The sequence below is a fragment of the Saccopteryx bilineata genome, chromosome 1 (assembly GCF_036850765.1).
Source record: "Saccopteryx bilineata isolate mSacBil1 chromosome 1, mSacBil1_pri_phased_curated, whole genome shotgun sequence".
NCBI classification, from domain to species: domain Eukaryota; kingdom Metazoa; phylum Chordata; class Mammalia; order Chiroptera; family Emballonuridae; genus Saccopteryx; species Saccopteryx bilineata.
Window position 1 is genome coordinate 259,464,434 of NC_089490.1, and position 12,528 is coordinate 259,476,961.

At 43.3% G+C, this 12,528-nt stretch overlaps 1 protein-coding gene across 3 annotated transcripts in view; it reads right to left on the reverse strand.

The window, feature by feature from the left end:
• LOC136312099 (methylcrotonoyl-CoA carboxylase beta chain, mitochondrial) overlaps window positions 1–12,528 on the reverse strand; it is an 88,486-nt gene that overhangs the window by 49,039 nt on the left and 26,919 nt on the right. For all 3 annotated transcript variants that reach the window (XM_066241574.1, XM_066241555.1, XM_066241565.1), the window contains exon 7: window positions 4,376–4,489. In XM_066241574.1, the coding sequence (XP_066097671.1) occupies window positions 4,376–4,489 (114 nt within the window). The remainder of the gene's footprint in view (window positions 1–4,375; window positions 4,490–12,528) is intronic.

Here is a 12,528-nt window from a genome sequence, read left to right on the forward strand (position 1 = left end):
CTCTATCTCTCTCTTCCTCTCCCACAGCCAAGGCTCCACTGGAGCAAAGTTGGCCCGGGTGCTGAGGATGTCTTGATGGTCTCTGCCTCAGGCACTAGAATGGCTCCAGCTACAAAGGAGCAACACCCCAGATGAGCAGAGCATCGCCCCCTGGTGGACATGCTGAGTGGATCCCAGTTGGGCACATGTGGGAGGCTGTCTGACTGCCTCCCTGCTTCTATCTTTGGAAAAATACAAAATAAATAAATAAATAAAATATACAATTCAGTGTTTTTAGAGTATTTACAAACTTGTGCAACCAGTACTGCTGCCTGCCTCCCTGACATTCATCACTCCCAAAGGAAACCCTGTGTTCATTAGCAGTCACCCCCTTCCACCGGCCTGGTCCTGGCAACTACTGATCTACTTGCTATCTCTACAAATTTTGCTTTTCCAAATACAGTGGTACCTTGACACATGAGCACTTTAAATCACAAGCAATTTGAGATGAGCAATCACTCGTGGAATTTTTTGCTTTAAGTCATGAGCAGATATTTGAATCACAAGTGTTGGGCTAATGAGTTTGTAAAATTTGTGTATTTTTAGTTTGCTCACTTTTATTGTTAAAAATGGTGCTGGGCAGTCACGTGTGTGCTTGCCCTCAGAGCAGGAGGGTATATTGCAAATTGAGGATTACCTTCCTCCTTGGGAAGGTCCACTGTTATGCTAATGTTGGCTAGAGAAGAGGTATTGGTGCCAGAAAAGTTTTAAAAAGGAGAGAAGGAGGAGGAAGAGAAGAAGCCATGATGGCAGAGTGAGAGCAGAGAGGATGCAGACTGCTGAAGGAGGAGCCAAGATGGTAGGGAAAGTGAGAGAAGCCAAGATGGCAGGGTACTGAAGGAGAAGCCAGTTTGTACAGAGAGGAGAAGGAAGGGAGAAGGGAGAAGGAGTGCAGATGGGGAACCAGAGGTGACTGAGACTGCTGAGGGCCTTTGATTCTAGGAAAAACCGGAGAAGAATCTCCTGGTTGTGGAACTGGAGAATGTGTAAGTGGCTTTGGGAGCCCTGCATGTATTTGCTCATTGGCCGGTACGAGTCTTGAATAAAGGAACGGCGCACCTTTTGGCTCCACTGTTTCTTTACTGTCTTCCCGAATCTAATGGAAACCTGCATGTGTACGGCCATGACAGCCTCAACTAATGGCCATACATTTGGAGTAGTTTGCAGCAGGATTCGGATCAGATCGGTATGGAGCCGCCACTACCCTTGAGGGGTTGGGTAGAGGACTGGTTGTTGTATGGTTCCCCAAAACTGTCCTTTTGGGGACCGTGGGCTGGCTGATTTTTATAGCCCTGTGAGAGGAAACTGAGAGCTCTGTGCAAGAGGCTGCCCAGGACCTGCAAACCAAGCACTGGGAGGAGTTGGAATGGTCATGGGAGAAAGAGATGCAGATCCTGGAACTGGAGCAAGCGCTGGAGAAGGAGGCCAATCAGGTTCGCGAGTTGCACTTGGAAATGGAGCAGTCTCTAGAGAAGGAATTGCAGGTTCATGAGTTGCAGTTTTCCCTGGAAGCTGTGGAGAGCCAGCAGCCGCAGGAACCTAAGGTGGAACCATGCTGGAGGAGTGACTCTGAGTCAGCAGGAACAGGCATTTCCCGCTCCTCTTCTAAGAATGAGGAGACTGGAGCTGAAGTTGCCGTCCGAAGGTAAAAGCCCAGAAGCAAAGAGTACCTACTAAGCTCCTGTTAGGTTTGCTACAATTATGGGACACAAGAGTGGATGGCAGCATGCTCTCTGGAGCAGAGGTGGAAATGTTAGCTGCCATTGCCATGTGCTCCCCCTTGGGGCAGCGTCTTTAAGAGCTGCCTGGATGACAGGGATAAGGAGGGAGGGCTGAGGCCCCATGTTCATGGACTGACCCTTAGACTGAGACCAAAGGAGCCACCAGCTCCCTTGTTGGATGGACATGCGGCTTTTGGAATAGGTCTGGTTGAAATTGTATGACTTATGCTGTTGTTGTAATTTGTTTGTGTGATGTGCCTAATTCCTTGGCCGGGAATGCTGTGGTGTGAATTGCAAAGTGAGCAAAAGGGGTGGAATGTTGGCCAAATGAGTTTGTAAAATTTGTGCTTTTTGAGTTTGCTCCCTTTTATTGTTAAAAATGGCACTGGGAAGCTGTCTGAAAAATTGCTAATTACCTTCCTGCTTGGGAAGTGCCATTGTTAAGCTAATACATCCTCCTCCTCTGCTAGCATCATTGCCTGACCTTGAAGGTAAATACACTTCATAAACCAGTTTATGTCTTTACATTCTCTCTTATTATGTGTGTATATATTTATTAGTTATTTATACAGTACATTTTCTTACTTAAAAGCATATAAAACAAAAAATTCGTGTGGTTTTGGGAGGCTGGAACAGATTAATTGCATTCCCATTCATTTAAATGGGGAAATTCGATTTGACAAATGACAAATTAAGTCACAAGCTCGGCCACGAAACAAATAAAACTAGTGTCAAGGTACCACTGTATTTCACAGAAGTAAACCTATATAATCTTTGTCCTTTTGTGTCAACCATAAAGTTCACAAGGTTCATCCATGTTGTTTCATGTGTCAGAACTACATTTTTTATAGCTGTATAATACCCCACTGTACATAGATTATAGTTTCACAATATGACATCCTTCTTTTCACCTATTTAGTATTCTTTTTTTTTTTTTTTTTTTTTTACAGAGGCAGAGATAGACAGGGACAGACAGACAGGAACGGAGAGAGATGAGAAGCATCAATCATCAGTTTCTCGTTGCGCGTTGCGACTTCTTAGTTGTTCATTGATTGCTTTCTCACATGTGCCTTGAGCGCAGGCCTTCAGCAGACCGAGTAACCCCCTGCTGGAGCCAGCGACCTTGGGTCCAAGCTGGCGACCTCGGGGTCTTGAACTTGGGTCCTTCCACATCCCAGTCCGACGCTCTATCCACTGCACCACCACCTGGTCAGGTTCACCTATTTAGTATTCTTAAATTTCACTTATATAATGGGACATTACGTTGTAAGGTGTAGGTATTACCTGTACCTTCACCCACCCTCTATCACGTTCAAGCCCAGGGCCATGCTGTGACGTCAGCACAGCCAGTGATGACTGCATTATTGGAAATCACTGGAATGGAGCTGAACAAGGGGAGAGGAGAAAGAGCCAGAAGGATATAATCCAGGCCTCGGTGCTGCATCACCGGCAGGTGACCAGAGAGGTTACACAGGGTCCCTCTCTCAGAAGAGCCCTGCGCTTCAGGTTTAATGCACACTGGTGGTCACCCTATTGTAATTCTGATTTATCTTTGAACTTGTGTTCTGTAAAAAAAGCTCTGAGAGGACATGGAGAGTGTGTGTTGGGGTTTACAGCTTCAGCTCTTGACCAGTCTGCCTCCTGCCACTCTCAGGGATGGGTTCTTGGCTTCCTGGGTCCCTGCTAACTGCTGCCTAGGCCTTTGGCCCTGCCCTACCTTCTCTTCCCTGCCCCCTTCCTAATGACTATTACATGTGCGCAAGTGAGAGCCTGGCATGGCCTGGGATCAGCGCTCAGGCACTCAACCCACAGCATCTCGGGGTAACGCACAGCAGCACCGTCACTGTCCTGGGCTGGAAGTGCTGAACCGTGTTCTCCAGCAGATGACCCGGGGGCAGGGGGCATGAGCTGAGGGTTAGCTTTTCACCCACTTCCCATCCGGGTACCAGGCACATCCTAGGATGGAGGCTGCCCACCCTTGGGAGTCATGTATACACTGGGGTTGGTCTGGTAGGCTGCTGGAAGAAGAGATAGCTGAAAGGGAAAAGATGAGAAGGTTCTGGAGATAGATGGTGGTCATGGTTGCACAACAAAGTGAATACACTTAATGCCACTGAACTTTACATTTAAAAATGGTAGATTTTTTTTTTTTTTTTTTTTTTTTTTTGTATTTTTCTGAAGCTGGAAACGGGGAGAGACAGTCAAACAGACTCCCGCATACACCCGACCGGGATCCACCCGGCACGCCCACCAGGGGCGACGCTCTGCCCACCAGGGGGCGATGCTCTGCCCCTCCGGGGTGTCGCTCTGCCTCGATCAGAGCCAATCTAGCGCCTGGGGCAGAGGCCAAGGAGCCATCCCCAGCGCCCGGGCCATCTTTGCTCCAAAGGAGCCTTGGCTGCGGGAGGGGAAGAGAGAGACAGAGAGGAAGAAGGGGGTGGAGGGTGGAGAAGCAAATGGGCGCTTCTCCTATGTGCCCTGGCCGGGAATCGAACCTGGGTCCCCCGCACGCCAGACCAACGCTCCACCGATGAGCCAACCGGCCAGGGCCAAAATGGTAGATTTTATACTACATACATTTTACTTCAGTCAATCAATCAATAATATATTCTTACCAAGGGGGGTCCAGCCAAGAAAATGGTACCCTGCTTGCGTACAATAATGTTTTCATCAGCCATTGCAGGCACGTAAGCACCTCCTGCCGTGCAGGAACCCATGACAACCGCTATCTGGAATACAAGCATAGAAGAAACCGTCAGGAACAGCCAAGCAGGAAATTATATGGTCTGTGACTATATGGTCCCATAAACGCTGCTGTACCAGCGATACTACTTGCTGGGCCCTCTACTTCATTTTCTTTTTTTTTTTTAGAAAATTAAATTTAATGGGAGTGACACTAATCAACAAGAGTAGATAGGTTTCAGATAAGCATTTCTATAGCATTTTAACTTGAGTTCTCTAAACATCTGCATTAGGTTTCTAACTTTCCGTATCAAAGCATTTTGAAGAATTTATGTCACACTTTTACAAAGTTTGTGGACAATCTCACTGTCAGAGAACAGAATGGCCAGAGAGACCATTAGCCTAACAATTAATGAAGAAGAAACTCACAACCAAACCATAAATTACCAAAACTGGGTACTTTCAAGTCTAATAATATTAAATTCTCTAAGCAACTGCCACAGGAATACTGAAAATAATTCTCCAAATGAGTGTTAACACTGTGGGTTACCCTGGATATCATATATTCTAAATATAAAACTAATATTAGCGTCACAATTAGCAATCTTGCTCAAAAGAAAGTCAACTGTGTTGAAGCTGGCTGATACACAATGGAGGGTTCACCAAACTATTTTCTCTACTTTTATATGTATTAAATTTTCCATTATTTTTTTAAATTTTTTTATTTTTAAATTTTATTTATTTATTTATTTTACAGAAAGAAAATCAGAGAGAGGGATAGACAGGGACAGACAGACAGGAACAGAGAGATGAGAAGTATCAATCATTAGTTTTTCATTGCCCGTTGCAACACCTTAGTTGTTCATTGATTGCTTTCTCATATGTGCTTTGACCGCGGGCCTTCAGCAGACCGAGTAACACCTTGCTCAAGCCAGCGAGCTGGTGGGCTTGGGTTCAAGCTGGTGGGCTTTTGCTCAAACCAGATGAGCCCGTGCTCAAGCTGGCGACCTCGGGGTCTCGAACCTGGGTCCTCTGCATCCCAGTCCGACGCTCTATCCACAGCGCCACCATCTGGTCAGGCTTAAATTTTCCATTATTAAAGCTTAAAAGATACTCTTTCTTAGAGATCAGTATGACACAAAGAACAATAAATATGGGTTTGAAGGTTACACCGAGATAAAAATAAATATCAAAAAGAAAAATAAGTGTGTAATAGCTATTTTCTTAAATTATCATATTAAAGCAGTTTCTGCAAATAATTCAAATATTCCATTACTTTTCCATATGGTCATGCTAGTACCTGTTTTAGAAAAAAAATTCCACACTAGTTTTAATCCAAAAGTGGGAGGCAGCATAAGTCAACATTTTTCCATCAAAATGGCTGTCACAAACAATATTTGTCCCTATTTCATGTATTATTTAATATGGCACAATATTTCTGTTAACATATCACAGCAATGTTTACCACTTACATATTTCCACTCATTTTTGTTTTCATTTTACATTTATTTATTATTTAGTAAGAGAGACAGAGAAAGGGACAGATAGGGACAGACGAACAGATAGACAGAAAGGGAGAGAGACTAAAACCATCATCAGTTCTTCATTGCAGTACCCTAGTTCATTGATTGCTTTCTCATATGCGCTTGATGGGGGCTCCAACTGAGCCAGTGAGCCCTTGCTCAAGCCAGCAACATTGGGCTCAAGCCAGCGACCATGGAGCCACATCTATGATCCCACACTCAAGGCAGCAACCCTACGCCCAAGCTGGTGAGTCCACGCTCAAGTCAGTGACCTCAGGATTTTGACTGTGTCCTCTGCATCCCAGGCTGACACTCTATCCCCCTGCACTACTGCCTGCTCAGGCTATTTTTATTTTATTTTTATTGATTTGAAAGAGAGAAAAAAACCCACATATTTGTTGTTCCACTTATTTATGCATTCATTGGTTGATTATTGAATGTGCCCCTGATAAGGAATTGAATCCCAAACCTTGGTGTACTGGGGTGACAACTCTAATCAAGTGAGCAACCTGGACATGGTTATTAATTATGGTTCTTACTTAGCAATCACCCAGAAGATTGTCTTCAAAATATCTATTAGAAAACTCATGACCCTCTAACTTCAAATATCTTCATAAAACCATAATCTTCAAGTATTTTCTCCACTTAGGAAAGCATCACCAACTGGCTAAATTTGGTATTGCAGCTCAGTTCTAGTAAATGCCCAGTTCTAAAAGAAGCAAAAGAAGTAAAAAGGGAAATTATTTCAATCACAAAATAATTTCTAATTCCCCATTACACCATGTTCCAGAAGTTCAGCCATATTTAAAATCTTTATCTTCTCTCAATTTTTCCATATCATTTAACTGCAGCATTCTTCTCTCCAAAATGTTTTGCTCTTCTGAGACTGCCTTTGATATTATAACGGATGCTAATGGGGGAAATAACGTACAAAAAAAAGAAAGAAAATTCAGGCCCTGGCTGGTTGGCACAGTGCTAGAGCGTCAGCCCGGCATGTGGATGACCTGGTTTCAATTCCTAGTCAGGGCCCACAGGAGAAGCATCCATCTGCTTCTTAACCCCTCCCCTTCTCGCCTCTCTCTCTTTCTCTCTTTTCCCTTCCTGCAGACATGGCTTGATTGGAGCGAGTTAGCTCCAGGTGCTAAGGATGGCTCCATGGTCTCTGCTTCAGGTGTTAAGAAGAGCCCACTTGCTGAGTAATGGAGTAATGCCCCAGATAAACAGAGCATCGCCCCCTAGTGGGCTTGCCAGGTAGGTCACAGTCAGGGTGCATGCAGCAGTCTGTCTCTTTGCCTGCCTTCCTCTCACTGAACTAAAAAAAAAAAAAAATAGAAAAAAGAAAAGAAAATTCATCCCCACAAGCACAAAAACATTCATTGTAGCAGCGTTCATCATAGTGAAAATATGCAAAAAGCCAACATGTTCATCAATACAACATTTTGAAAGGATAAATTAATTATTGATAACTAAGTTCTTAAAATTTTTGAGGCAATAACACTGAAAATGTTAATACTTCATAATTTCGAGTTGAGGGTAGGTTTTGTTCTATTATTCCTGTACCTTCTGCATGTCTGAAACACTTAATGGGATTTCCTTTAAGGTTCTATCAGGAGTAAAGGACCAGATTTCACCTTGTAGCCTGTTCTCTGTTCCAGAACACCGGATTCCGCTTAAACTAGTTCAGTGCTAAAAGAAAGCCAGGAAGCAGAGAACAGGTACGATGATGTAAGAATCTGAAAGAAGACATTTTCCAAAAGTAAGACCTTTAGGACTCAGCAGGCACAGCAGGGTTTCATGAAAACAACCAGGGACAAAAGGAGAGAAAAGAGCAGCACTGCCAGCAAGTATTCAGACACCAGGGATGGCGAGGAGGTGGGGGTGGAGGAGACAAGGACAAAGGAAGGAATTAGTGGGCCAAAATGTGGCAAGAAAAATTTGAGGGGAAAGATCTACTAATTTAGTAGAAAGGTCACACAAGTAAATAGTACATCTATATCAGGGAATTTTACCACATTCTGAAGGACACAAGATGCATTCTCTACACATCACTGCTGAAACCAAGAAAATCAACAACACATTTGTCTGACACCAGCTAATAATATGCCCCAATAATCCGATTGGCACCACACCCTATGACATCTCATCCTCTTAAGTGTGTAGTGGATCTGGTCGTGTGCTTCTACCAAATGGCAAGTGTCATGTCTGTGATCAAGTTATGAGACACTGATTTGTCGTCTTGCTGACTCTCTCTCTTACCCACCTGCTTGCTCATTCTGATGAATACAGCCGGCCCATGGTGAGATACTCTATGGAGAAGCCCACATGGGAAGAAACCAAAGAAGCCTTACAACCAAAGAACTGAGTGAGGCCTGCAAAGAACTCAATCCTGCCAACAACCATGGGAGCGAGATAGGGGTCGGAGACTTCCCCCTCGAGCCCTGAGATGACAGCAGCCACAGGAGAGAGCCAGAGCTAGAGGATCCAGAGGACTGTGTTCAGATTCCTGACCCACAGAAATTGCAAGATAATTAATGCTGATGTAACAAATTGCTCAGTTCTGGGGTCACCTGTCCTGCAGCGATACTTAACTAGTACAGGGAGCCAAACTGTCCACCTTAAGACACTGCAACTAGCTCACATCTGAAGACTTAGCACAGTCATAAGTCATGAGAAAGACGTGGGTAAACCCTGAAGCCATTATGCCAAGAGAAACCAGTCACAAAATACCATTTATCCTATGGTTTTCTCCACTTGTATAAAATGTCCAGAATAGGCCAATCCATAGTCATACGGAGTGGAATAGTGGTTGCCAGGGACTGAGGAGACTGGATAGAAATGGAGAATAACTGCTAACGAATATGGCATTTCCTTTTGGGGAGACAACAATGTTCAACAGTGTAAATATTCTAAAAAACATTGAATGGTACATATAAAATTGGTAAACTGTATGGTATGTAAATTAAATCTTAAGAAAGCCGTTATAAAAATATTTTTAAAGCAAGACCTAGAGTTTCTAAGTATACAAGAATCAAAATTCTCAAATTTTTCATCAATAACAAAGGCCATTCCAGTCACACATATCCAACAGGAACAAAAGTTGATATCACTAAAGCCAATTCCAATTAACAGAAATAAAAGTTACTGCCCTGGACAGATAGCTCAGTTGGTTAGAGCATCATCCTGAAGCCTGGTCAGGGCACACACAAGAACATATCGATGTTCCTGTCTCTCTCTCTCTCCCTTCTTTTCTCTCTCAAGCTATCAATAAATAAATATGTTTTAGAAAGAAATAAAAATTAAACAAAGAAACACAGGTAGGTCGCCACAGTCACACAATTTTCTCTTCTCATCATTTAAATTGAGACATTCCCTCAGTCACAAAATAGAGTGAATGTGCACCAAGAACAGCCCTGCCTCTATCTGCTGCTGCTTCTCAAAACCTCACCGAGGACTTTGCAAGTCCCAAAGCACTGGTGTGTGGTACAACAAGATCTGACACTGGGCTACGCTGGACAAAGGATCTGGAACCCCAGAAAGGAAATGACGCCGCTTTCTATACTAAAAGGACATTAAAAGGACATAACATGCTTGGCCATAAACTCTTCTGACCACACTCAGTGTTGCGTGGGAGGCTCAGTGCAGGAGAGACATCACAGCGACCCTCGGTACAATGGAGCACTCCCAAGGACTGCACAGAGAGGCTACGTCCACCCACTCACCTGAGATGGGTCTGCTCTGTGACACGGACAAACCAAGAGTCTCTCTTGCAGGGTGAGGAAGTTCAAGGTAAATCCAAGACCTGAACCAACAGTAAGAAAGACAGCAGCAAGAAGGCTAAGAATGATGTGTAGCTGACAGTATGGTACCAGTCATCACCAGCACAGAAGGCACAAGCTAAACTTTTGAGTAAAAAGCAAGAAAGAGAGATGCTATAAAACTGAGGTAACAATCTTAAAGAAAAACAATCTTACACAGAATTTCATTACCCTCCACATCTTGCCTACACAGAGAATGGTTCTCATTGCCCTGGCTGGGTAGTTCAGTTGGTACAAGTGTCATCCCAGTATGCCAAGGTTGTGAGTTCACTCCCCGGTCAGTGCACATACAGGAGTTAACTGATGAATGTATAAATAAGAGGAACAAATCAATGTTTCTTTCTCTCTGTGTCTCTGTCAGTCCCTTACTCTCTCTCTTTCTAAAATTTAACTTTAAAAAATTGCAGGTACTGCTTGTTCAAAATATATGGATTTTAAAAAGACCTGGTTTTTAAAGCACCTCAAGCTTTAAGGTCCACAGGAACCAAGACTCTCTCTCTCCCGCTCTGATTACCACTACACCCTTTTCTTCCATCAAGGCCCTCTCCTTTACTCTCTCTCCCCTGGGCTCCAAGGGCCCTTCTTTTGCCTGTATAACTTGTTCTCTGAGCCCAACAGCCCAACAGCCTCCCTTTTCCTACCTCTATGACTCTCTAAATAAACTTTCACCTATATTTACCAAAAAAAAAAAAAAAAAAAAGACCTACATAGAGATTGGAATCATGTAGCCACTAGGTCAGGGAATGCCTGAAGCCCCTAGAAGCTCAAAGAAGCAAGGAACAGAATCTTCCTGAGAGCATGTGAGAGAGCATGGCCCTGCTGCTACCTTGATTTCAGACTTCCATCCTCTAGTCTAGAACTTGAGAAAATAAATTTCTGTTGTTTTAAGCCACCTACTTGGTTATCTGTTACAGCAGCCCTAGACACTAATGCAAGTTTAGTACAGGTATAGAAATTATGACATACATTAAATGGACTCATTTCCCTAAAAAACAAAAGCTCACATTAAGAATTTCATACCAGACAATGCAAGAGCCATCTATGCAAAATTATATATTTCAGTGACAGAGGGGGGGAAAGAGAGAAAAGGAGAGAGAAAGAGACAGAGAAAGAGAGAGAGAGAGAGAGAGAGAGAGAGAAACATCGATTTATTGTTACACTTATTTATGCATTCATTGTTTTTTCTTATATCTGCCCTAATCAGGAATCAAACCCACAACCATGGCATATTGAGACAAGACTCTAACCAACTGACCTTCTCGGACAGGGCCATGTTAAATTTTGTTTAGATAAATAAGCCATAAAAATAGCTTGAGTGGTGGTGGTGTAATGGATACAGCATTCAACCTAGAACACTGAGGTCGCTGGTTTGAAACCCCAGGCTTGCCTAGTCAAGGCACATACAAAGATTCAATCAATGAAAAACTAAAGTGAACATGCTTCTCACTCTGTCTCTCTCTCTCTATCTCTCTCTCTCCCTCTCTCTAAAAATCAATAAAATCTTTAAAAAAAATTTTAAATAGGCAAGGTTGCTACATGAGAGTAAAATATATAATAATAATAGCATACTCTATTGATAAAAAATAGAGAGATAACACTGGTAAGTGAAAATTGTTTGTAAAAATAGTACAAACGTAAGAAATACAATAAACCATAAACAAAGTAGAAGCATCAGTATTATAAAGTATTTCAAATATTCAAATAAGATTAGAGAATTATAAAGTAACCTTTCACCTAATTAATTCACCTAATTCACTAATTCTTAATAAATCTTGATATTTGGCTAAAATTAATTCATATTCTTTTTTTTTTCAAGTTTTTACTTATTGATTTTAGAGAGAGAAGAGAAAGGTAGGGGGGAGGCATGGGAAGCATCAAGTCATGGTTACTTCTCCTATGTGCCTTGACCAGGCAAGTCTGCGGTTTCAAACCCATGAACTCAGCATTCCAGGTCAACGGTTTATCTACTGCACCACCACAGGTCAGGAACTCAGATTCTTTTCTAAAGGAAGAAAATATTTCAGTAGCCCGGCCAGACAGCACAGTTGGTTAATGCATTGTCCCAAAGCGCAGAAGTGGCCCAGGTTCAATCCTGGGTTGTGGCACATACAGGAATAGATGATGTTCAGGTCTTTCTTTCTCTCTCTCTCTAATATCAATAAAATAAACATTAAAAAAATAAACAATAAACATCAAAATAATAAAAGAATAATATATTCAGATGTACTGAAGCCTCTATATATCTCCTGATACATTCTTCTATTTGATATATTTGTTTTGTTTTTTTTTCTTTTTTCTTTTTTCTGAAGCTGGAAACAGGGAGAGACAGTCAGACAGACTCCCGCATGCGCCCGACCGGGATCCACTCGGCACACCCACCATGGGGCGACGCTCTGCCCACGAGGGGGCGATGCTCTGCCCCTCCGGGGCGTCGCCATATTGCGACCAGAGCCACTCTAGCGCCTGAGGCAGAGGCCACAGAGCCATCGCCAGCGCCCGGGCCATCTTTGCTCCAATGGAGCCTTGGCTGCGGGAGGGGAAGAGAGAGACAGAGAGGAAAGTGTGGCAGAGGGGTGGAGAAGCAAATGGGCGCTTCTCCTGTGTGCCCTGGCCAGAAATCGAACCCGGGTCCTCCGCACGCTAGGCTGACGCTCTACCGCTGAGCCAACCGGCCAGGGCTGATATATTTGTTTTAAAAATTGGCTGTATATATATATTTTTTGTGTGTGTGTGTCTTTCTGTGACAGA